This window comes from Mirounga leonina, unplaced genomic scaffold (genome assembly GCF_011800145.1).
Source record: "Mirounga leonina isolate KUSES-001 unplaced genomic scaffold, KU_Mleo_1.0 Mir_151, whole genome shotgun sequence".
Classification (NCBI taxonomy): domain Eukaryota; kingdom Metazoa; phylum Chordata; class Mammalia; order Carnivora; family Phocidae; genus Mirounga; species Mirounga leonina.
In genome coordinates this window covers 4,330,274-4,355,399 of record NW_023270377.1, presented here as the reverse complement: position 1 = coordinate 4,355,399, position 25,126 = coordinate 4,330,274, and the positions used below count along the sequence as shown (strand labels likewise).

At 54.9% G+C, this 25,126-nt stretch overlaps 1 protein-coding gene across 7 annotated transcripts in view; it reads left to right on the top strand.

Annotated features, from left to right (window-relative positions):
• The window catches only part of AGAP1 (ArfGAP with GTPase domain, ankyrin repeat and PH domain 1), a 524,731-nt gene extending 502,238 nt beyond the window's left edge, over positions 1 to 22,493 (top strand). For all 7 annotated transcript variants that reach the window (XM_035006807.1, XM_035006806.1, XM_035006805.1 and 4 more), the window contains 2 exons: positions 12,978 to 13,233; positions 14,693 to 22,493. In XM_035006807.1, coding sequence (XP_034862698.1) covers positions 12,978 to 13,233; positions 14,693 to 14,896 — 460 coding nt within the window. In that variant the 3' untranslated portion in view covers positions 14,897 to 22,493. The remainder of the gene's footprint in view (positions 1 to 12,977; positions 13,234 to 14,692) is intronic.
• The last annotated feature ends 2,633 nt before the right edge of the window (positions 22,494 to 25,126 follow it).

Below are 25,126 nucleotides of genomic sequence, written 5' to 3'. Positions count from 1 at the left end.
CTTCCATGTTTTGTCTGTTGTGAATAACGCTGTTGGTTGTGAACATGGGTGTGCAAATATCTCTTCAGTGTCCAGCTTTCGGTTTTTCTGCCTATATACCCAGAAGTGGCATTGCTGGGTCATGGGAGTAATACTATGTTTAATCTTTTGAGGAACTGCCTTACTGTTTTCCCAGATTCTAGATTTTTGACTCATTTAAATAGTGAATGTTGGATAGAAACCCTTTTTTCTAGAGGCCTCAGACATCCTACTGCGTGAGGACAAAGAGGGAAGGGCATGGTCGTGGGAACAGAGGGCTCCCCTGTTCTCCGCAGAGAGGGGCTGGGTGGACCAGGGCTTCCCAGTTAAGATGGAGGGTAGCTGGTTCCTACCTTTGTCATATTAAGGACACATAATAAATTGTTTGTGGTCACCATCATTTCGTAAAAGGACGTTAGCATCTAGAAGATAGGAAGGATATAACCTCAGAAAAGGAAGTGCCCCAAAATGTGTAACTTTAGCTTTATGAAAACTCCATTACGTGGTTCATGTTTTGCCATTTTTCAGTGGACCAGAGATCGCTTTGCCACCAACTGATACTTTTTTTTTTAAATATATATTTTTTATTTATTTTGAGAGAGCTAGCACACAAGTGAGAGAGCACAAGCAGGGGGAAGGGCAGAGGGAGAAGCAGGCTCCCTGCCGAGCAGGGAGCCCGATGCGGGGCTCGATCCCAGGACCCTGGGATCATGACCTGAGCTGAAGGCAGACGCTTAACAACTGAGCCACCCAGGCGCCCCGATACTTTATTTTTTTTAAGGTTTTATTTCTTCAGTTGAGATAACGAGAGCGCGCACGTGCAGGGGGAGGGGCAGAAGGAGAGGGAGAAACAGACTTCCCGCTGAGCAGAGAGCCTGAGATCATGACCTGAGCCAAAGGCAGACGCTTAACCAACTGAGCCACGCAGGAGCCCCACCAACTGATACTTTAAAGCAACTGGACTATCCAGGGGGCCCCTAGGTGGCTCAGTCAGTTAAGCATCCAACTCTTGGTTTCTGCTCAGGTCATGACCTCGTGGTCGTGGGATTGAGTCCACGTCCAGCACTGCTCAGTGTATATTCTGCTTCAGATTCTCTCTCCTTGTCCCCCCGCCCTGCTCACACACTCTCTTTCTCTAAAATCAGTCAATGTAAAGCAACTAGACTATCCAGGACCAACCAGAGAATTTGTGGGGCCTTTGTTCAGGAACCATCAGGAATTTCAAAACAGTGGAACATTACACCAAGCATGGGCCCCTTTTGGGACAAGGGCCTGTGCAGAGTTTTCACCCCCATGAAGCCAGCCTGGGCTAGTGAACCCCTGACATCTTCTCTGTACCACTGTTCTAGGATTCCCTCTCCAGGAAGAAGCTGGGCAGAATTGTCACAGTGCATTATCAAAGACAATGACATTGAGCAAGTTAAACGCTGTGTCAATTGTGGAAAATAAAATATCAGGCCAGTTCCTGCCTCCTGATCCAGTTAGTTAGATAGATGTTGGTGATTTTCATGAAAGAATTAACTTTAGCTTCTTAAAGAATCATGCTTTCCTTACTCTAGAGAATTCACATATACACTGTGGTGAATCATTCCCAAGATCACCTCTACACACACACATGACCAAACTTAGAAACAGAAAGTACCTTGTGGGGGTGGAGATTGGGTCTGATATGTTCAATATTTAAGATCAGTTGAGAAAGAAAAAATAGCCATTATTCATCTGTTGGGGTTTCTCTAAGAGGGACATCTAGTCTTTAATAGATTTTCAGTTACCGTTACGTTGGAATGGAGTCCATGTTGGCTGGTATGAAGGGTCGCTGGCAGACCAGCCCCACCGTCCCGAGTGTGTCACTCAAGCTGATGGCTGATCTGGTTAGGATCTTTCAGCACGTTTTTATGTTTTCATATTTTGAAAAAAATTAACATGCAAACTCATCTTAAATGCCTTTTCCATTTGCATACCCTCTGGAATGCATTTCCCCTTGTAAAATCTGTTTTGTTTGTGTGGCCGTTAAGAAACCACATGACTATTCCAATCCCCACCTTCCCCCCAAAATTAAAAGGAAAACTACATTAAGAAGACTCTTTACTGTCAAAATCATTAGTCTTGGGTCTTTAAAAACATCATATCGCTAAAGGGTGCAGTTCTTAAAGCCAGCTGGCTGTTTCTTCCTAGAAACCTGCTCGGAGCTCTGCAAGCGTGTCTCCAGTCTGGACCCTGCAGCCTTCCCTGTCTCCGTGTTTAACGACCACTTAGTGGACGGGTCTTTGGGAAGCCACTGGGTCATGCTTGGCCCTCTGCAGTCACTCCGTCCTGTCCCTCGGTTTTGCGTTGATGAACAGCCCTGGAGTGTCTGCTCCCTGGTGTTTAAAGACCATTGCAGCAGACACAGGAGAGGCTTCTATCCATTCCGCAGGATTCCGAGTGGAGGAAAAGGGCCATTTCTCTTCCCTTATCTGTTTATGGAGCGATATGTTGCAAAGCGGATCCCATCAGCCACTGTTACGGGGACCTTAATTCGCTGTGATGGGGTCCTACCACCAGGGCTGCCGCGAGGGCTGCCGAGGCGCGTCCCGTTTCATGCCACATTACGCGGGATCGAGGACCGCCTCACCTGACTAGCGCAGGCTCCCTGTCGCTTGGCACAGATTTATCGGGATTTAGGCTCTAAAACAGTTGTTGACATTTTTTCTGATGTTGAAGTACGGAAACATCCAGTGTGTGCCTGGCTACCGTAGCTGAGCCATGCTTACAATGTGAAAACACTCACTCAGTGTGCAGATTAAGTCACAAACTGAATTTGCCAAACGAGCTTTGCACAGAATAATAAAGGTGTCTGCTAAAATTCCAACAAGATTATATGTCTGGGAGTGGAACAGGACACGGGAGCACAGAAGACGAAAAGAGTTTGCAAGTTGAGGTGGTTGTAACTACGGTGGTTTGTCCTTTAACTTCCCACGTTTTGCTGGGTTGTTTTATAATAGATGAGAAAATGGGGGGAAATCCTGAAAATAAAAACACTGTGGCTGCTTCTGGAAGAGTCTGGGCGTTTCGCCTTTCTCCATAGTACCCCAAGTTTTCAGAAGGATTTTCATGAAAGTCAGACGTGCTCTGAGCTGCCGTCAGTGCCCCCCACTTGCCCCCGCTACCTGCCCCCATGCCTGTTCTCCCCTGTCCAGGGCTCTGGGAGGACGGGCCCCGCCTCCCCTTCCAGGCACACCCACCCTCTCTAATTGGTCGCCTCCCAAGTGGGCACTTAAAGGTTGGAGGGGGATGGGCCCTGGGGGTCCATGCAGTAATTCCAGGGACCAGAAACATGAGCAGATTCTCCCATTGTGGGATTAATTTCCCGTGAATGGGGCCTGAAAAGGCAGTTCAGGTGACTCTCGGAGGGCCGCAGGCTGGGCCGGTGATCCACCTTCACCGGCCACAGTGGTGGTGGCAGCAGGATGGTGTCTGCAGGTCACGCAGGAGTGGACCTGGACAGGCCCCGGACGGGTGGCTGCATACGGCAGTGAGAGTGTGCTGGGCCCCACATGGATGGTCCAGAGCTCCGAGGGAGTGGCCGTGTGTTGCGCAGGCGTATTTGTCCAAATGGGAAGCTAGGCTGAGGCCCTCCTTCCAGTGGACCCAGTGAGACATATGCCCGCCGCTGTCCCATCACTGACAACAATCTCTCGAGCCGATGTTACCGCGGGACCTTAAACTTCAGAGTCAGTAGGCATTTAAATCCCCCAGCCTCTCCAGAGGCGAAACGGAGGCCCAGGGGGGGTGGGTGCCTGGTGAAGGGCTCCAGGGCCAGCCGTGGCCCTCCCAGAGACGCCCGGGTCCGTTCTTTGTGACTGCCTGGCCCATCGTAGACAACCAACAGGTTGTGAGGATTGAGCTGGGTCAGGTCCGCAATTAGCCAAATGTTTCCCCCTTCCCAGGCCAACTCGAGCTTGTAGCCTGGCCTCACATCTCCTTTATGCCTACGTTGAGATTTCCAAGGAGAATCCCTGCAAGTTGTCCCAAAACTTGAGAGGGATGATGTTGTATCTGCCCTGTTGCCTGTAGCCCAGAGTATACTTCTGCTCAGCCTGGCCGGGTTCTGAACAGATGGGTGTTGGCAGGTGCCCAGTGCTAATGAAAGCAAAGCCACAGGGGCCCCAGGACTCAGCCTGAACCCCGGACTGAGGTGTGGGGGTGAGACCCTGCTCTGCCCATGGGGACCAGCACTCTCATCCACTGGCCTCTGGGTCGAAGCGGGCCTGAGCCAGCGTGCACCGGGCATGCAGAGCACCTTAGCGCGTGCTCCCGCCTCCTGGGCTGCCCGGGGTGGCACCTGCCCACGGAGCCGCCCGCCCCCAACACCTGCAGCTGGCCACCCTTACCTGTGACTCACAGAAGTAATAAGCCTAATACAGTTGACTTTATTTAATTAATAATGATTCTGTTCTGTTCCTCCGAGCTCATAAAACACCCTGCAGGTTGGCAAAAACACTCATAATATTGATCAGAAGTCAGGCGGGATATTTATTTTGTCTTTGGCCCGTGAGCATAAATCCTCGTCCGTTGCCTCCTGCTCTCTGCATGCGGGATTTACAGTGGCCAGTTTCTTAAAAGCTTTCGGTAATTAAGGAATAAATATCCATCGGTCTTTGTTGGCCGTCCTCCCTTAGCAACGCGGCCGGGGGAGAAGGCATGCATGCCAGGGGCAGCCAAGTGCTCAGTGCTCGGCCTGCAGCAGGCCGGGGTCTTCCCCTGCAGAGAGAGGAAGCCCCCTGTTTTCCTAACATATTGTTCCAGCCCCCCTTCTGTGCCTCCCTCCCAGTTCCTGCTTTGCTTGAGGCAGAAAGACACTTTGGAAATTCCTTGCTGCTAGCTAGCCCTGTCTTCCCTCTCCCATCACTGTCACCGGCCCCGTGTAAGCCGAGCGTGTCTCCTCACCACTAAGGCTAGCCCTTCACTCCCATATACTCTGCTCCAGAATCTCCTTTAAAATTAGTGTTGACAAATCCTCTCCCAGCCCATGAAGGCGGAAGAGAGATGTTTCCGAAAAGAACAATGTGACAAGTGACAGGCCCCCCAAAAATGTTCTTGGCCTTTTAACACTTGGGGGGAGGGGTTCCCATAAAAATGAACACATTAGACTTGACACAGAGGGGGCTTTCAGGAAAGGCCGTTGCTGGTCCGCGTCATATGGAGGCAGCCAGCAAAAGTCTGGGTGCGGAGTGGAAGGCTGGGCCCAGATCCTCCAAGGCTCACAGGTCCTCGAGGACCTGACGGGGCATCTGGTCACCACACCGGTGACCGTGCCCCGCATGACTCACCTCCTGGGGTTCCGCAGAACAGTGCCGAGAGCCTATCAGAAGCTTTGCGGTTATTTGCTACAAACTGCCCTTTCTGGGAATCCAACCCATTAACCTCGCTCCCCCTTGGCAGCCTGCTGAGCCCTCCTTGCCAGACTTAAAATGCAGCCAATCTCAGTTGCGTGCGCTGCGTCCTCCAGCTCTCCGACGCGTGGGGAGTGGAGACGGGGCACCGCGTCAAGATGACACTTCTCTGAGGATGGGGGCTAGCCTGGCTCTTCCTCGCTCTCCGGGTCCCCCCCCCATGGGCCCGGGAGACTTGCCCTGCACTCGGCTCTTCGCTGACAGTGACCGAGGGCCCCTCTGGGACGCAGCTGCTGGGGGGCCCTGGCGCCCCGGGCCCCTCACCTCACCACACTCCTGTCACGGGTCCTGGTATCTGTGATGCTTGCACTCACTTTTCTCACCTCTGTGTGGTTTCCTTTCTCTTCATTCTGTATTTGTAATGCCAAATAGTTTTGGTAAGGAGAAAAATGGGAGGGAAGAAAGTACAGATCGTCTGGAAGGGCGCTGTCCCGTGCGGGCCGCGGTGGGAATGTTCTAGACCACGTGCACCAGCCCAGACGGCCGCCGCCAGCTGCGTGTGGCTGCTATGTACCAGGCCCAGGTGCAGGACGTCTAGGGGAGCTGAGCAGAGAACTCCTGTTTCACCCCGATGACACTTCCACGCCAGCGCGTGGCTCACGCTGTCCCGTTGGGTAACACGATTCAGCCTTCCCCGCGGAGAGGGAGCAGCTGTGGAGATGGCCAAAGAGAGACTCAGGCGGGGCAGTGCCGCGGGCCCGGCTGGAACCCGCTGCCCAGGTGCTCACCTGGCGTCAGGTCTCCTCGCTTGGGAGGCAGCGGAGCCTGGAGGAGCTCGGGCGGTGACCCCCAGGGTCAGCAGCTTGGCCCTTACCGGCGGGGGACCCAGAGCAGCTGCCTTCACCTCTCTGGGGCTCACCTTCTTCCCTTCAGAAACAGAGTAAGACCGGGCACCTGGGTGGCTCAGTTGGTTAAGCGTCTGCCTTCAGCTCAGGTCGTGATCCTGGAGTCCCGGGATCGAGTCCCGCATCGGGCTCCCTGCTCGGCGGGGAGTCTGCTTCTCCCTCTGACCCTCCCCCGTCTCATGTGCTCTCTCATTCTCTCTCTCTCAAATAAATAAAATAAAATCTTAAAAAAAAAAAAAAAAAAGAAACAGGGTAAGACCCACATACGTCACCAGGTGTCGTCAGAACCGGATAATTTATGAAAAGCTCAGCCCAGTGGCTGACACATCAGAGGTCCTTACCAAACAGTAGCTGTGACATGAGTGGTCGTGCTCCTAGTCTGGGTGACGGAGGCAAGCCATTTGAGTAGTGACTCTTGGCCTGTGTATAAACAGGTGCGCACGGGTCGATCCCCGAAAGCCCCCGCGTGGCTCACGCAGACTTGTAAACGGTGGCGGAGAAAGGATGAGGGGCTCAAGACTTGGTGCATAGCTGCAAAGGTGGAGGGCGGTGGTCTGGCGGATTCACGCGGGACGCCTCCCGCGGCAGCCTTTCTGCTCACGGGGCTGGAAAGGCGTCAGCCCGGTATCGGGCAGCTCCAGGTGCTGGGACGCCCGGCCCTTCCCAGGACACCCTTCTGTTACCGAGGGCAGGTGACCCTCATGGCTGAGGTCTTTGCCATCATAGTCATTGGCACCGTCTGCGTCTCGCCCTGGCAGCATTCTTCGATTCCGGACACTTTCTATCCCAGTCTCCTCTGGCTCGTCAGCGACCGCATGTCTCCCCGGAGCTGAGCACCGCAGTGGCCTGCCAGCACCAGGCAGGGTGGCCCTCACTCCACGACTGGACCCCGGAACCTAAGGCGGAGCCTAGTGCGACGCACACACGCTGAGTGGCCCCAGCCCTGGGTCGTGGCCCCAGACCCCGCGGTAAAGCCCCACCCCGACCCACAACCCCGACCCGACCGTGCACATTTTCCTTTGCAAGCCTCAGTGCTCATTTGTGTCCCTGCCCCACCTCCTTCTGGATCCTTTTCTTGACTCCAGCCTGGATCGTGTCGTCCGCCGAGTAAGCTGCCCCCACCGCCCCCCATGCATCACCTGGCTTATAGTCCTAGGCCCTGGGAGTGACTGGTGGCACAGCGGGCGCTCGCTCACGGGCCATGCTGGAGAGGGCTGGAAAGCCCTGCCCGCTCCACCCGGTCCCCGTACGGGCCAGAGGGAGCAGGGCTGTGGCCCAGCCAAGGTCCAGGCCACAGCGGGTCCCTCAAGCCCACCTGGAAGGCTGGGGTTGCTGCGGGGGCCTCGCTCTGGCCCAGCCTCGCGCTGGCAGCTTCCTCCTTCCACGTCCCGTCCTGCCTGGACAACTCCGAGCTCCCCGGGTCTTCGCAGCCCAGCCGCCCTACCTCCTCCTACCTGGAGGAGCCGTCCATCGCAGACTGTCCACCCTTTGACCTCTTCTGAAACTTGGGACAAAACTGACCCATCTCTTTTTACCCCTGAAGCTTTTTAGGAAATGGCCTTTCCTTTTTGTCATTTCTCAAAATATAGCCACAACTCTGCCATCACACGTGCCTTCTGCTCAGGGTTTGATAATGTAGCTCCTTTGTGAAAACACGTAACATGCGCCCAGTGTGACCGGGAATGCTCAAGAAAGCCAGTTTCCATCATCATCATCATCATCTTCACCCTCAGCATCGCCACCGCCCCGCACCCTTACTGGTCCTTACTGGTGCGGGGGGTTGTTTCCGTCTAGCAGGTACTACGTAGGCAGGCTGCAGGTGGGACGTCCCAGGGGTCGTCTTTGGGGAACACGTGGAGCCTCGGCCTTGTCAAGGTCAAGTGTGGCAGCGCCTTGTCTGTCAGGCTGCAGGACCAGAGCACATCGTAGCCCGGCAGACCCCGTAAGACGCCGTGGTCACACGGCTCCAGGGACCGGGCCTCTCCCTGTCCTCTGATCCCCAAGTCCTGTGCTCAGTACCTGGCCGGCCCACGACTCAGCTCACGCACCGGGCAGTTTCCTGGGCCCCTGGGCAGGAGGAGGGGGCGGGCCCCCTCACAAAGGGGTTTCATTTCAGGCAGGAAGAGAAGAAAATGTTTACTACTGCACCTTCAATTGTATGTTTTCTTTCTATTTTTGGGGATTGGGTCAGTGTCTTTCTTCTGATGAGTTGCCTGTTCTCTCATTTTCTCTTGCTCCCATGCGGTTGATTTATTTAAAGGTGTGTCAGCACGGAGCTCAAATGAGGAGCTGGGCCTCCTTCTTTCTGCTGACGGCCGGCCATGCCAATAAGTCATTTTTTAGCTCATTAGCTAACAGAGGCTGTGAGCAGCGGGCCTCCAGGGGATTGGGATGAGGTGAAGTGATCTGTTGCTAGCCACGCTGCTCTTGAACTGGCCTTCCTTGGGGAAAATGAAAGGCTCGGCCAAGACAAGCGGGGGATCCCAGAAGTGAGACTGGGACATCAGAGTAACAATTAGCGTATTTGTGCTTTGGCATCCTGGTTTCTGGGGGCAAATGGTTTAGAATATTCTCGTAGCAAAGAAGTCATTACCAGAGTGTCTGTCTTTCATGTATTAACTGTGGGCACGGAAGCCAGATGACAGTGATGGAGACTGTGGTCGTCCAGGATGTTAGTCAGACTGGGCTGCCCAAACGGAGGACCATAGAGCAGGTGGCTGTAATGACGGAGATGTATTTTCTCACAGCTCTGGGGGCTGCAAGGTCAAGGTCAAGGTGCCAGGGTTGGTTTCCGGTGAGAGCTCTTCTTGGCTTGCAGAGGGTGCCGTCACACGGACGGAGATCCCTGTGTCTCTTCCTCATCTCGTAAGGACACCGGTCCCAGTGGAGTAGGGCCCCACTTTTATGATTTCACTGAACCTCAGTGACCTCCTTAGAGTCCTGGTCTCCAAATGCGGACACATCAGGGTTAGGGCTTCGGCATATGAATTTGGGGGGACACAGTTCAGTCCGTAGCACCCGGGAAGACATCAGACATCTCAAGGCTGTGGACGGGGGCTAACCATGCTTGGCCCCAGACACCCTGACAGCCACGGGGCCCTTCACACCAGCCGGGCACCCCTGGCCCAGCATCCCAAGCCCCTCTACCCGTGGTAGGTTGTGGGGGAGTCACAGGGCGCCGATGGGTTTGTCAGGGCCCGTGGCCAAGGGCCCCCACCTCACCCTGCCCAGCGCATTGACAGCCCGGATTTGACCCCCACGGGCCCCCGTGCCATCGGCCCCCCTTTGTCCCACGTGTCACCCCCATGGGTGAGCTCCCAGATGCTCGATAGCAGCTGTGCATCATTAGAGACTCTCTATGGCTCCATCGTGACGGCACCAACAGCCCCGACTTCTGGCCAGCGCACACTCCAAACAGGCGGCCTCGGCCCTGCGCCCGCCCTGCTGCAGTCGTCACTTACCCACTTTACAGACGAGGCAACAGGGCCCAGGGGGTCCCCGAAGGTGTGGAAGTCCACACTGCAAGGGGGAGGAACAAGGCAGGCACATAGACGCCACATCTCCATTGCCGAAAACCAGGGCCCTGCAGTCCTGGCGGTTCTCTTGTCCCGCCCTTGGCCACTGTGGAAAGCGCCCAGGGCGAAGGTTACCCCCTCGGTTGCCAGGGTGCGCGGTGACCAGGGGACCTGGGTTCTAGATAACGGCTTCCTGAATTAGCAAGACCCACATGCCCTTGTCGGAGCTCCCCGCTCCTACAAGCTGCCGTGCACCTGGGGCAGGCACGAAGCCCTTAGCCGTCTGGTCCCTCTTCGTCTCAGAATAACACTGGCGCCCTGCAATCCTGCGGGGCCCAGGAGCCAGCGTGGGAAGCTTCTGTTTTTGAACGGCAAAGAAGTCTTGGTGAAGAGCCCTGGTTCCACCACACGACAAAAGCCACACGTTAAAACAGCTCTGGGGGGACCAGGTGGAGTGGGGCTGGAAGAGGCGGTCCCCATCATGTCCTTGCAGTTCTCCTTCGGGGACGGCCCCCTGTAGCAAGCCTGTTCCCTGTGTTTGAGTTGGGGGAGGTTCTGAAACCCTATTGGTAATAGTCACCTCGCTGCAGCTCTGTGGGGTCGCAGGTGGACCAGCCGTGAAGAGTTCAAGCCTTGGGCCTTCCCTTGCAGGAGCCCTCTCCAAAAGCCTGTTCCTAATTTCACACACATAACATTAGAGTCTTCCTCCTGAAGAAGCTCCCAAGATAGTATTCAGCTCCCTAAAATCTGCATCGGTCCTTGTGACGTATTGTAAACAGCACCAACTTTGAAAAGCAGGGAACAGTTTAATAAACAGAACAATCGTTGAGACACGTGTCGATTTCCATGAAGCCAGGTGAGCTTGTTTGTGGGGTGACCCGACCCCAGTCCAGAAAGGCACCCTCACTTCCCTGGGAGAACACGCCGGCCGCCAGACGGGGCTCAGAAGCTGCGGGCTGTCTGTCTTGTCTTAGGCTGGAGCATCCGAATATTAAAAAGAGAATTGGATAATTACAGTGAGGATGATAGTTACCGTGTTCGGTTCTCTGTTTTATCCCTGGGTGATTTGGCAATGCGCATTAAAATCCAGCAGAGCAGAATAAAACAGTTCTGATTTTAATGCCTACCCCCAAAAACGAGAGTTAGCAAACTGGAACTTGAAAATCTGGACGCATCCTTCCCCACTGTCCCTTTTCATTGCATTCACGTTTTGCTCCTTCTCTTTGGTGATTTATGAAATGCATCAACGTATGTTAAATACATTTTAAATAAGGTTTTTTTTAATACCATGAGAAACACGATTTGTTTGGAGTATTCTTTCTCCTGCCCGTTGCTTTTGTGCTTGTATTTTGTCCCAAGTAGGGACAGGGACAGGGTGCGGGCTGCCTCCCGCCACAGAGTCCCCGGTGGGGTGTGGGTGTGGGGTGGGTTCTCAGCTGTAGCCGAGTGTTTGCCCTGGAAATCTCCCCATGAAAAGGGTCGGGGGTCACTGTGGGGTCGCTCGCATGTACCAGGAAGTGAAGCAAAACTAATCCAGATTTACTCCTGGAAGAATTTGTTTGCCTAAGTATTTAAAAACAGATTAGGGCTAACCCGACACTAGATCACTAGGAGCAATGTAAACACGGGTAAAAGGTGTAAACAAGGCCTTTCTTCTGTACTTCGGAAGGAAAAATGTCACGGTTAATGAGTTTTCTTTCTAGAGTATCGAGGAGGCCCTAAGTGATTCTCTGTGTGGTGTGTAGCTATGTACCCTGATTCTTCTCCCGGGGGCGGGGAGATGCTGGATTTTAGGAGGGGGCAGTGGTGAAGCAGTGTGTTATTTAAGTCTCGGTAATGACAGTCACTCTGCTCTGCAGGGCTGTCCTTTCATCTCTCATCGTCCTCATCAAAAAGCATCTGTCCGGCTAGCGGCGCCCCACCCGCCCCCACCCCGGCGCGCTCGCCCCCCCAGACTTGCACGCCCCCCAGACTCGCTCGCCTCCAGAGCTACTAGTGAAATCCCCCTTTGGGCTCCTGCCCTTCCTCTTTGCCCCAGGCGAGCTGCAGAGCTGCGAGGATTCCTGAGGTGTTTTCAGTGTCTCTCGCACCCCCAAAACCCACGAACACACCTTGCAGTTGGTTTCTTCCTTTCTCTCTCTACCTTCTCTTCCCATTCTGCCCCCTCCTCTTTATGCCCAGCCCTCCTGCCGGATGTCATAAGCAGCATCCTGTCCCACGTGGACCCCTCTTCCCCCAGTTCAGGAGGCATGTTCCTAGCAGGCCGCAGCTCCTGGGGCAGGGGCACCCGCTGCAGCTCGTTGCCGTCTGTGTCTCCAAGCCCTTGCCCTCTCCTCCCTGGTGTCATCCCCTCCTGCACCCTTAGCTCAGCTCTGGCCCCAGGCCCCCCGCCTCGTCTCCTGGGCTGGACCCCCAAACACCTTGACGCTCTCCACTTCAGCCTTCCTCAGGTCTCCAGAGAGATTTCAAAACCCAGTCGTAACTGAGTTGGTTTGCTTGTCTTTGCCAGACCTCCCCACTGGGGTCTCTGTGGTTTCAGACGTGGGTCTGTAACAAGATGTTCCTTAACTGAAGCACTGGGGGACCCCAGGGAGTTCACACACTCCCTGCCCGGATGAGTTAAGAGCTAAGAGTTCCAGGTCACACCCAGGTGGGGGGAGCCCACTGGCCATCCGGTCCCCTGGCCTGAACTCCAGCAGGGTCCTCTAATCCCAACCAGAAGTTGTCATTGCTTACAGGAGAGCGGGCCTCCGGGCCGTCCTGCCTTGCGTCGGACCTCGGGCAGGAAGGGGGTTCCTCTGGCCACGGCTTCTGCACGAAAACCAAAAGAAATCACATGAGAACCTAAGGCCAAGGGCCTCTGTGCACACCTTCAGGCGTCAGAAACCCCCCTCCCCGAGAGGTTCTGATTCAGGAGGTCAGGGGCAGAGCCTGGGGATCTGCATTTCTAACAAGTTTCTGGGTGGTGCTGATGCTGCTGGGCCGGGACCCCGATCTGGGAAACATGTCCCTCAGGGGGCTTCCTTGTGCTCTGTGAGGACACTCCTCTCCCACTATGCATTTCTGCCCTGAGGCCTCCGGACCACCAGGTTCTGGAGCAGAGGGGGGTTTCGGCCCCGGTTGTCCTTCTGGCGGTGATCGTGCCCGTGTGGTGGCCCTTGCAGGGACGAGAAGGAGCGGTGGATCCGGGCCAAGTACGAGCAGAAGCTCTTCCTGGCGCCGCCGCCCTGCACAGAGCTGTCCCTGGGCCAGCACCTGCTGCGGGCCACCGCCGACGAGGACCTGCGGGCCGTCATCCTGCTGCTGGCGCATGGCTCCCGGGAGGAGGTGAACGAGACCTGCGGGGAGGGGGACGGCCGCACAGCGCTGCACCTGGCCTGCCGGAAGGGCAACGTGGTCCTGGCGCAGCTCCTGATCTGGGTAGGTCACCCAGCGCACCGTGCTCAGATGCCGGGGGTGCCTTGTTCTGCTCTGCGGGCATCTCTCCTGTGGAGGGTCACAGGTCTGAAGGCGGGGAGCAATGCGGGCAGGGCATGGGGGATTTCGGTGTGGAGGCCCCCGGCTCTCAGGCTCCCCTGCCCGAGGACCCCCCCGAGGACTGAGTAAAGGGAGGGAGGAGGTGAGCGGGACACGCTCTGCCCGCCAGGGGCCAGGGTGTCTGCAGAGTTCGTGTTTCTCATGACCCCTCTGGCTCAAGCGTGGCTGGAGGTGTCCCTCTCGTTCCTTTTACAACAGACTCCCAGCATCTTTGTTTTGGAGTGGGGTGGAGAGCGAGGACACAGCTAGTTTATGTGGTTTTGCCTTGGCCAGACACAGGAATACTGGACCCAGAGTTCGATGTTTGATATGGTAGGACTTTACCAAAGGGCTTCTTCTAGACTGTTCTGGTTAACTTCTTTTTTTTTTTAAAGATTTTATTTATTTATTTGACAGAGGCATAGCGAGAGAGGGAACACAAGCAAGGGGAATCGGAGAGGGAGAAGCAGGCTTCCCGCTGAGCAGGGAGCCCAATGCAGGGCTTGATCCCAGGACCCTGGGATCATGACCTGAGCCGAAGGCAGACGCTTAACGACTGAGCCACCCAGGCGCCCTGTTCTGGTTAACTTCTACTAGGGAAAATTATTTCTTCAATTTCTATGGAAGCATTTGTCATAAAGCCTGAATGGGGACAGGGAAGGGAGAGTGTGCAGAGCAGGGCACAGCCTGGGCCACAGGGGGCAGCCTGCACACCTCTGGGGCTCGGCCACTGCGGGTCCCCATGGAAGGTGGCAGAGAGCTGGTGCTGCGAGGTGCCTGGCGGGCGCGGAGGGAAGCACTTGCCAGCGGTCGGACCAAATCGCACGGTAGTAGCTGACTTTCCTGTGCTCTTACGTGTTACATGTGTATTTCCTACAAGGGAAAGGAATCACCTCTGAGATCAAGAAGTGATTATTTTTTGTTTTTATAATTGGAAAGTCAGAATAGAAATAGCAACACGAGAATTATCCTTGGTCTGCTGCAGACAGGAGGGGCTTTTACTTGTAAAGAGCACATGATTTTTTTTAAAGGTTTTATTTATTAGAGAGCGAGCATGAGCAGGAGGGGAGGGGCAGAGGGAGAGGGAGAAGCAGGCTCCCCGCTGATCAGGGCGCCCGATGCGGGGCTCGATCCCGGGACCCTGGGATCATGACCCGAGCCAAAGGCAGACGCTTGACCGACTGAGCCACCCGGGCACCCCGAATAGCACATTCTCTCAAAGAGCACGCCGTGGGGCGGGTTGTGGCACGGGCCGTCTGCCTCCCCTCCGGCTCCTCTGTAGCCCGTCCCCGGGGGTCCGCGTCCCTGCCCGAGCTGCGCCGCCCCCCACCGGGGCCCTAACGGCCCTCTGTTGCCTCCGCAGTACGGGGTGGACGTCATGGCCCGGGACGCCCACGGGAACACGGCGCTGGCCTACGCGCGGCAGGCCTCCAGCCAGGAGTGCACCGACGTCCTGCTGCAGTACGGCTGCCCCGACGAGCGCTTCGTGCTCATGGCCACGCCCAACCTGTCCCGGAAGAACAATAACCGCAACAACAGCAGCGGGAGGGTGCCCACCATCATCTGAGGGCCGCGCGCCCTCTCTCGCGGAAGCCACCACACGTGAGTCCCGTCCGTCCCACCCTCTTCCCGGTGGTCACCCGCCCTCCCCCCACGCGAGGTCACAAAACCTGACTGTCCTCGTGGGGCGAAGAGGGGGCCAGGAGGCTGCCCAGCAGATTCCTTTTCATAAACTGCCCAACGACAAGCAGGAGCGCCCGGTGGGCCTTGGTTTGCCGACGATAGCGCCCGGCCGTCCGCGGCCTGGAGACACGGAGCGCGGCGCGAGGGCCGGGGACCAGAGGGGGAGGGGAGGCGAGGAGCGAGGAGGAGGGTAACTCTCCTTAACTGGCACTTAAGCACATCAGTACATTTCACCTCTACCAGGCGGAACACTCGATTTCATCTCCTCTCCGAGGAGCTTGACGGCATAAATCAGAAGCAAGCAGAGTTTGTCAGGTTTGCAGCCCCTATGATGGTATGTGTCAAACCCGTTGTAGCTAATCTGCCCACGGAGAATACCGGCTTCATTACACTTGTATAGCTGAGTTCTTCCAGCATCACCGCTGTTTAATAGAACATGATTAGTCATCACCGAGAAGAAAGCACATTAGCCGAGGAGGTAGTTACGCAGCACGCTCTGATGGTTGCCACGATGTGATTGCCATACTTCCTAGAAGCATCATATTATCCCAGACGTGTTCTTTCGAGCCCTTGGAGCTCTCCTTTCTAAATTCACTGTCATAATTTAGTATCTGTTTAATTTTTCAGTCCAAAGAGAGGGAATCAGGTGCTGAGTATCATTTGACTGGAGTCTCCTTGGTGCAAAAACAAAACGGAAAAAATAAGTAAGAGTAAGTCAGAAATTCAAAAGGAAATCACGAATTCAAGCTAATAACATTTTGAGGCCATGTCGTAAACTCAGTAAAGGCATAAAAGGCTATTCCCCATCCCCCCAACCTAAGAGATATTTTACTTCCTTTTGCCAAGGTGGATGTCTTGGGTCTCGGTCACTGCCAGGCCACACCGGAGTGTCCCACAGGCTTCTGTGTCATGTCTTTAGCTAAGATTGTGAAAATCTATTTGAATAAAAGAAGTTCATAAATATGCATTGATTTTTGTACAGACAAATGGCACCTCTGTTAATTTATAAATTGAACTGGATGTGAACTAATAACGTGCAACTAGTTGAGATAAGAGGGTTACAGATCATCGTACATGGAAAGCGCTCCCAGCAGCAAACACTTCCATTACTGTGATCGACAGCTTTGAAAAAGGAACCTACCCGAAGAAGATGGTGGTACAGTTTGCTTATTAAAATCGAGAAAGAAAAAGAAGACACTTAGGTCCTGTGAGAGAAGAGGGGACGGGGAGGAGGCATGTGATTTCGCATTATTTAGATCTGATGCCGCTTCTGCCAGCCTGGAGGAAGGGGCCGTGGGGAAGCCCGGGATGAGTTTCTGAGTCCCGGCCCCGGGAGCTGGGCAGAGGCAGGCCATGACCGGCCGCCCACAGCTCGGGGGCACCGGCTGGCCCGCGGGCATCGCTAACACTTCCCTGGGCGGCCAGGCCCTCTGTCTCCTTTACTTGGTCACCTGACCTGCCGTCCCCGAGGTGTGGGGCGGCTTGAGACTTCCGCCACCTTCAGCGTGGTGGCCAAATGCAGTAAAAACCAGATCGAGACACCTTAGGTGAAAAAGGAAGGGGTGGGCCGTGCCTGGAGCCCTTTAACAAGTCCGAGCGAGAAGAGGGTTGTCCCCCTGGCAGGCGACCCTGGCCCTGCAGCCGCACAGGAACAGGGCCACGTCCGCCCGGCCACGTCTGCCCGGCAGCCTCCAGGCGGGTCCCTTACTCTCCTACATTAAACCTTCTATTTTGTAAGTTTTTCCTCTTCTTTCACTTTTTAAGAGAAAAAAAAATTTAAGTAGGTGGGGAAAAAATAAAGCTTTACACAGAATTTATATGTGGGTCAGTGTTTCATGGACATTTGTAACCTTGATTCCGCTGCGTGGAAGCCAGGAGGCTCCGGGAACAGCAGGTGCAGAAGCCGCGAGGCTGAGAGCCTTGACAACAGGTCCCTAATCCTCCCTCCCCACCCCCTCCCCCACGACTTTTAATTCTGTGTTTCATCACTGTGTAGTTATTTTAAATGTGAATAGGAAAAAAAATGTCTGCCTATTTTTGAAGAACGCGTTACTGTTCTAACCCAGCTATCCACATCCGCCTCCGCACAGCCTTTAGCATAGACTTTATGTAGTGAACGCAGATATAGTATAAATGAAATTCTTAAATTATTTCACTGTAGTTAATTCCCACTATAGGAATGCTCTATCATATAGCGAAGCCTTGTTTTGAAAAGAAACGGAATTCCTTGTAAGGCTTCTCTTTGAGATGTATATGAGTGTGTACATATTATTATATGTGTTTATAATATAATATTTTCCCAAATGACTTCTTTTTTCACTTAGCCTTTCACGACCTGAATGCCAGATTGGTTTGGGGGGGTGTTTTTGTTTTTGTTTTTGTTTTTTCTCCCTTCACGCTCTCCGGCACGGGGACTTCATTGATTCCTTCTCAGAAAACTTGACCCCTCTTCCGCTACTTTTAGCAATGTTGATCTGCGCCAGGAGGCGGCCAGCCTTCCTGAGCCTGAGTTTGGGCAGCAGGGCAGGGGCGGTGGTGGGTGTCAAGGGTTTTCCTCGAAAATAAAGGTGGCTGGTGGCCGATCTGCCTGTATTTCAGCGTCACACCAGAAGGCCTTTCTTCACCGGCAGAATGCTCTCATTCCCATCTTAAAGCCTTGCTAACGCTCAGGCAGGGAAGCAAAGAGCCACAAGGGCTGGTGTTAGAAATGACCAGCTCAGGAAGGCGGCCAAGTTGTCACTGTCTGCTCCCACGGAAGACACCACTGCATCATCCTCGTAGCCTTTTCTCTTCAGAAGTAAATGCCCCTGAACTTGACACCAGCTGCTGGGGTAGGGTAGGCAGAGGTGCACGTGGGCACCGGGGAGGGCGGCTTCCCCATCTGGCCGGATTCCGTCTGTTGGCCACAGAAGCCCTGCAGAGGAAGGAGCCTCGATTCTGATCCTGTGAGAGCAGACTCCCAGGTCTGGTGAGAAGATGGCTCACCAAGCCCAGAGCCCCAGTCATGGGGCCCCGGCCCCTCCTGTCTCCTGTCATCCCAGGAGATGAGCAGCTCGAGGGTGAGTGAGTGACATGTTCATGAGTCTTGGGCCCCATGAGCAGGCGCGGTTCCATGTCTCCCTGTAAGAGCACGCTGTGTGACTATCCCAGAGAGCAAGGGAAGGCAGTGGGGTGCTTGCTGATCCCAGGGCTGTGGAGGGCTCTTGTTGGATTACTCTTGACCAGAATCCTAAAAGGAGCCCATTCTCTGCCCGTGAGCCTGGGCACCGAGGCAGGGCCTTGCTGTTCCGCCTGTCTTTTGAAGTTTTGTCTAGCCTGGTGAGGTCGGCTTACACCCAGCCTCTGCCATCTGGCCTCAGGACCAGTCTTCCCAGTTTCATAACATCTGCACCCTCCCAGGGTCATTCTCTCCATCTGTGAAGGAGCGGTCACTGACGTGATGAGGGGAGAACAGGATCCAGTGATGACAAGGACGGCCCTGGGGCTGAGCAGACCCGGCCTCGGCTTTGCGGCCCCTCCTGGGTGGCCCTGGCCAGGTACCCAGCTTTGGGGCGCTCTTTCCTCAGCTGTGAAACTGGGGGGGGGTGGCCTTGCAGCATCCGATGACCGGTTGGTTTCCAATCGGTGTGATCGCTGCCAGCCAGACACCCCGCCAGGGCTAGATGCTCAGGAAATGGAAGGGTTCATTAAGAACAGAAATGCCGACGGCCCCAAAGCCAGAGCGCCTGCCCGGAGAGCTTGCTTCCTCAAGCCGGCGCCCTGGGGAGCCCGGGACAACATGCTCGCCAGCCCCCCTCCCCCCTGCTGAGCCAGCAGGGCCCTCCCCGACCCCCGCGGGCGGGAAGCAGCGTCAGAGGAGGGGTGAGGCTCTCTGTGAGCCCCGACGCCCACAGAGCCCCGCTCCCAAGGGGTGAGCCACACCCCACTTCCTGGCGTTCATCCCCGATTTTTGTAGTCTGAGTTTGCTTTCCCGGAGGCAAAGGAAAGGTTGAGTCTTACCCTCATGCATTCACTAAGGTCACTTGAGGCCCAAGAAAACCCCTTCTGTCCGACACCCTGTTGGGTTGTTGGCTCAGACAGGCCTCCCACTCTTCAGAAGCCACCAGGAAGCTGCTGTCCACACTGGGTGCTGAGCTTGCTGAAGAGCACGCTTTACTGGCAGACCTCTGGGCCCTGCGGCCTCTTGCTTGGCGTGGACGGTTGCACAGTGAGCAAGCACCGCGCTGAGCTACTCTCCCTTCTGAGGCTGGCGCTCGGCTTGTCTTGCGCCTGCGCTTGGTGGACGCATCCTCCCCCCTCGGCGGCGGCCATCGGGTCCTGCCCGGCCCCCAGCCCGGGCTGTGCTCCAGGGTGACATGGGTCACCGTGGCTCCAGCTCTGCCATCCCTTCCTCCTCGCATTTAGAAGGTTCTGGAAATAAGAAATCCACATTGCCACCTAGGGAGGTTCAGAAGCCTTGCACCAATGCAGAGCTTCTACAAGTAAGTGTGATCTAGGCTCCCAAACTTCTCAAAAGGCAAAGATAATGGGCAAGCAAATCCATTACCCCTCCATGGGCTGTTTCCCCCTCCCCCACCTGCTCTATTTCCATCCCTCACGCGCCCCACAAGGTCGGCATGACTTTCTAGAACTCCCCTGGATTGTATTTATGTCCTTCAAGCAAACAAATTGAAAAGCAGTCAGGAAGGAATTCAAATAGAAATATGCTGAAGATACACATCTTTCTTTCCCAGGAAATACAATTTATTTCTAACTGCCTCCTCAAACGTGGGCTTCACACACTGTGAAGTACTGTCTTCAAGTGATTTTCACCCTCATCCTTCACCAAAAAGCTAAATAAGGGCCTTTGGCATCCAGACTTGGATTTTTTTCACTTCGGGCCATTATCGACACGTTGCTTTTTTGAATTCCCAAGCGGCTTTCTTCTGGAAGCCTGTGGTCAGTGAGTCTTTGGTGTGGGCCCCGCTCCTGCTGTGGCCCGGCCAGGCCCCCCAGGTGTGTGGCTCACGGGGGCAGGGGTCTGGCTTCCCCACCTGGCCCACTGAGGGGTGGGGTGGGCTCCCTGCCCTGCTCCGTGCCCTGCACCCTGATGGGTCCTTCGTGGTTCAAGCATCTCAACCAGGTCGCCTTTCAGTCAAAACGTTGAATTGCTTCATTACTCAGAAGAGAGAAGGAGTGGGTCAGTCCCTCGAGCAGACAGGAACAGCGTCAGGCTTTTATTTCCACCGCGGCCCAGGGTGATCCCTGGAAGCCAGAACGGCCAGGCGGCTGGGGAGGAGAGAGCATCCGTGCGGCTCAGGGTCAGCAGGCCCCCGCCGGGCCCTCCCCTGCCCCCCTCCAGGAAGAAGGGACAGGTGACAGCTTAGAACTCGTATTTCAAAAACACAGATGTTCTTCCCCTTAGAGGAGAAAGGCTGTCCTTACAGAGTTTTTTTTTAAGCAATATTAATGGATTCCCCATTTCATTTCTGATGTCTGCTGCTTTTTGAGCACAGAGTGATGCTTCTTCCCAGTTCCAGTGTTTTAGTGTGGGCCAGAGTGGGAGGTAGGGACATTTCATCAGCACGGGATTCCGTGAGACCACAAGGTCTGGGTTTTAGTCCGTGATTTTTAAAATGCCCAAGTTCTAGAAGTAATTCGGTTTCATCGGTGTGGGAAACATCCTCCCAAAGTAAGGATTCAGGACCACAGATTTGAAAGCCTCTCCTTTCCGCATTTCATTTGGGGCCGGGGGCTGGTTTTGCTCTCAGAGGACGGCGTTGGTTTCTGGGGCTCGCACCTGGTTGGTAAAAACGCCCTTGTCCGAGGCCTCATCCCATGCAAAGGGCCTGCGGTGCCCGGAGGCGGGCAGGGTGAGGCAGGCGTGCCCAGCAGTGACCCTCCGTGAGCCGCTCCTGCCAAGCGGACAGACAAGCTAGGGGTCTGGCCAGGTGGCACCCGGCACCCGGCGGCTGCGGGGCCCATGCGGGGCAAGCCACCTTCATCGGGGTGCGACAGGTCAGCTCGGGGCTTGTGTTTCATGGGCCAGGTGTGTGGCTTCTGCAGAGAATGCCCCCTGGGGGTCATGATGGCGCCGTAGGATAGAGACTTGCCTGTCAAAGCCAAGCGAGGTCTAGTCTAGAATTCAGTCAGTGGGAATTCCTCGTCCTTCATCTTGAGACGCAGGTGAAAGAAAGGAACCATCCTAGATATAAGAGCTTTGGGGAATCTTCCAAACGGAGCAACCAGGTGTTGGGAGCAGCCGCCCCCAAATCAGAGTGTGCCCTGATCTCCCCGTGCCAGATGGTGTCATGATGGCCTGGGAAGCGAATATCTGAGTTGGCCCAAACTCGAGTAACAGGATGTGGCACCCACCCCTAGAAGCTCACGTAGTCGGTGATGCCCCGGGTAAGCTGGTGAGTGTCCAGGCTTGACGAAGGACGTCGAAGGGCTTTCCACCCCTTGTCTAGCGCCCGGATGTAGAGAGCCTGAGTGACCAGCCTCTTTCAAAGGCCCTGGGGGCAGCCCAGCTGATGACCACTGCACCTAGCTCTGCAGCTGACATTCCACTGAGTGGCCTGGGGGAAAGGGTCATCCTGCCTGGGCTCTTGGAGGGTCAGAGGACAGAGGGGCCCACGGGTGCATGAGCTGGAGCCCGAGCGGGGAGTTAGCCCTCACTGACCGCTCCCAGGAGCACATCACGCCCTCCCCGTCCCGCCCCAGGGCGCACGGGCAGACCTGAGTGAGGATCGGGCTGTTCGTGGTGCACAGGCGATGGGTGTCTTTAGAAACTGTTCTACGGCACGTCGCACGTCTCGAGGTTAGAGATAATGCCTTCTCCAAACCCTGAAAAACCTCAGCGGTGTCCTCCTCCAACTGGGCTTTTGTCTGAAATAGATCAAACTCTTGAGGCTGCAACCGCTGTCCTGGTCTGAGCACCCATGTGCTGGGGGGAGGCCGTGTGGCCTTGACCAAGGGCACGGCACTGCACAAAGCCTTGGGAGCCACGAGCTGACTGCCCTGGGAAGGGCTGGAGGAGTTGGCCGCTCCAGCCCCAGGCACGGCCACACGGGTTCCGAGAGCGCGTCCTGCCCCCAGACAGCCCCCCACTCTCCTGCCCGTGACCTTGAACGGGGTACTCGTGGGGTCAGGGGTGTGTTTCTGAACGGGAGCCCGAGCAGGTCAAAGGTGACCCCCGAGAGGCGTTTCTCGGAGGGAACAGGGACGACCGAGTCTCTGCCCACCTCTCAGCACGTTTTTCTGTTTCTGTAAATAACAATGTATAGAAGATGGAAGAGTGGCCCGGGGTTTATCCAGAGATGGGTTTGGTTTCTTTGGGGGTTTTTTTGGTCGTTTTTATATTACCTCATTCAGCAAGTTTGTTTCACAATGACTCAATGATGCTTTATTTATATTGTTTGTACTGTAATTAAGACCATTGACAGACATTTCACTTTGCTTATTATTTCATACGATTTTGTTTTGATTAAATATGCCGGTTTGTATTTTCCTGCATTGGGATTTTTTTTGTGTCAGCTGTACAGTATTCTAAGGGGGAAAAAAGAGCAAAAGACAAATGTGTAAAGTAAAGGAGAGAGGTGGCTATAGGATAGAGGCCTCTTTCTAATAAAGAAATGAAAATCCGTCTACACCGCTTCCGTGGAGGTTTTGTGGGGGGGCTTGGGGGCGGGGCCTGTGGGTCATTGGTCACGACTGATTGGGTGTGTGCGCTCCGGTGAATCAGAGAGGAGCGGTGCTTACAGAAGGCAGGCGCTAGGCCCAGGCCACCTCTCTCGAGAGGAAATCGGCGCACACGCTGCTGTAGTCACGGCGTCAGGATGATAAGGAGCATCTCTTCCCACTTGTTCATCTCCAAGCCACTCCGAGGGGCCGTAGCTCCCCAGCCAGGGATTGGCTGGGCCTGGAAGTTCCCGATGCTTGTGAAGTGTCTTTTCACTGGGCCACACTGCCCCAGATGTGTGATAAGGACTCCCAGGTGGCTAGGAAAGAAAACCGTTCCAGAATGCCTTCATCAATACTCGCAGTGTGAGAAAAATCACATTTTTCTCACATAAAATACATCGTATCTTTACCAGCGAACTCAGAAAATTAAAACACCCAACTGCCGCCACCCAGACATCACCAATTTGGTGAGCACCTTCCAGATGCTTCTCTCTGCAGACAGGCAGGTGTCCTCCCCCTCACCCACGCTCGCAGGGCCATAAACATAAAGCTCTATGATCCCACGACATGTCCGTTCTGATACTTGCTGCGGAGATTTTCTCACGGCATGGGGGGGCCACAGCATCCCACCCGGCCACACGAGGTCCCACGGCCCCCGGCAACGCGGCCCCACAACAGCCAGCAGGCCACATGCACAATGTGACGAAGGCTCCTTGTCTTACAGGGGAATCAAAGCAAAAGGAGGACAAAAAAGTGCTCGAGGAGGAATCTGTTGCACTTACACGCATGTTGGTTCTCTTGGATCTGGTAACCAGTGGCTTAAATGAAGTAAGGGACTGGGCAGCAAGCCAGGGCGGGCATGGGCACCCAAAGGCCCTCCGGGCCCAGCCTCCTCCCGGCCATCTGGTCAACCGTGGTCCGTGGCTGCGTGTTCCCTCTGGGCACTCGCATAAGGCTCTTGCATTCCACACGGGAAGGAGAGAACAGGCAAGGGGAGAGGCAGCGGCCGGGCCTCTCCTACCCAGTGTTCCCCAAAGCCCCACTCGTGGCTCCATTGCCCCTCCCCCCATTCCTTGGCCACACTGGGTGAGGTCACTCGGGGCTGTGAAGGAGGCCGGGGGATGTGGCGGCTCAGGGGGGCAGGGTCTGGTGGTACGGAGGGGGGAGAGCGGGTGTTACACAGGAAGCACATGGTCTCTGCCCGTCCACCCTATGGTTCCCCGAAACGCCCTCCATCACTAGCCAGAACAGTGGCTCACCCAGAGACGTGCCCAGCGGGCTACCTGCCCCGGTCTTGCTCCTGCTCGGCGGCTCCTCATGTGCCGGCCAGCGCCACCCAAGACCGTCCCCACCTTCCGTCCAGCGCTCCTGAGTCGACCTCAGAGGGTCCGTCCAGGCCCTGGAGCCCTCTGTCAGACCGGCCAGGGAACACATGCAAGACCGAAGCTCTAGATTTTACAGCCGAGTTTCCTCTAAAGCGATCGTCAGCGCTGGCCTGACTCAGGTGGGACTGACACGAACACGCCGTGAGTCGAACAGCATTTCTGCAAAGCCGCATGGAATCGTGTAAAAGGCCCTGAAAACCTTCCCTCGGGCCCAGGAGCCCAGGGCCTACACAACACCTCCACCCCGTAAACATGTGTTGATTACGTGAATGGATTTGATGCCTCGGAATGTGCCCGAGGAGTAACGTGGCTACTTCAACATTTGCATGAGAGATGTTCGTGACTACGGTATTGGTAATAAAATATGGGAAACAAGCCCAAAGTCTAACAGGAGGGGGATAGTGAAATAAATCAGTGTACATCTATAAATGGAAAGATGAGTCATTTCAAATGTATTTCTCGCATGGGGAAATGATACCATGTAAATTAAAAATTAGGATACAGAATATACTCTATTAGTAATGTCTATAAGGTGTCTTAAAGATATTTTTATATCCTTATTTCATATTGAGAAAAAAAAAACCCAAAATCTTTGCAGTGCCATCTCTCTGGGGAGTTACTGTCCACCTTTTCTCCGTAAGTATTTTTAAAAAGTTATTTTGAGGTACATTTTAAAGCTCAAAGTTTGCCATTGACTTTGAAGAAAGTGGTTGGGTTTTTTATTAATACATTTTTCACTCATACTAAAATCGGAGAAATGGTTGGTTAATTGATTAATAAATGCCTGAAACAAATTGATTAAAAATTAGGAAGCATTCGGGCTAGGAGCAAACCATTCACTGAATCCGGAGGAACAAAGTTCAAAGAGACCTCTCACTGCTGACTCGGCACATAGAACCTTCTGGAAGGCCGAGCCACCCAAGCCCCCTGGCCTCCTCCCCTCCCCTCGCAGGTGCTCTCCCTCTGCTCTCAGCCTACCCAGCCCTGCCCCCAGGGGGCCACAGCTGCTCCCCCTGCCTGCTCTTTTCCGCCCCCCAACAATCCTGGGGATCTGATCTCGCTGCTAC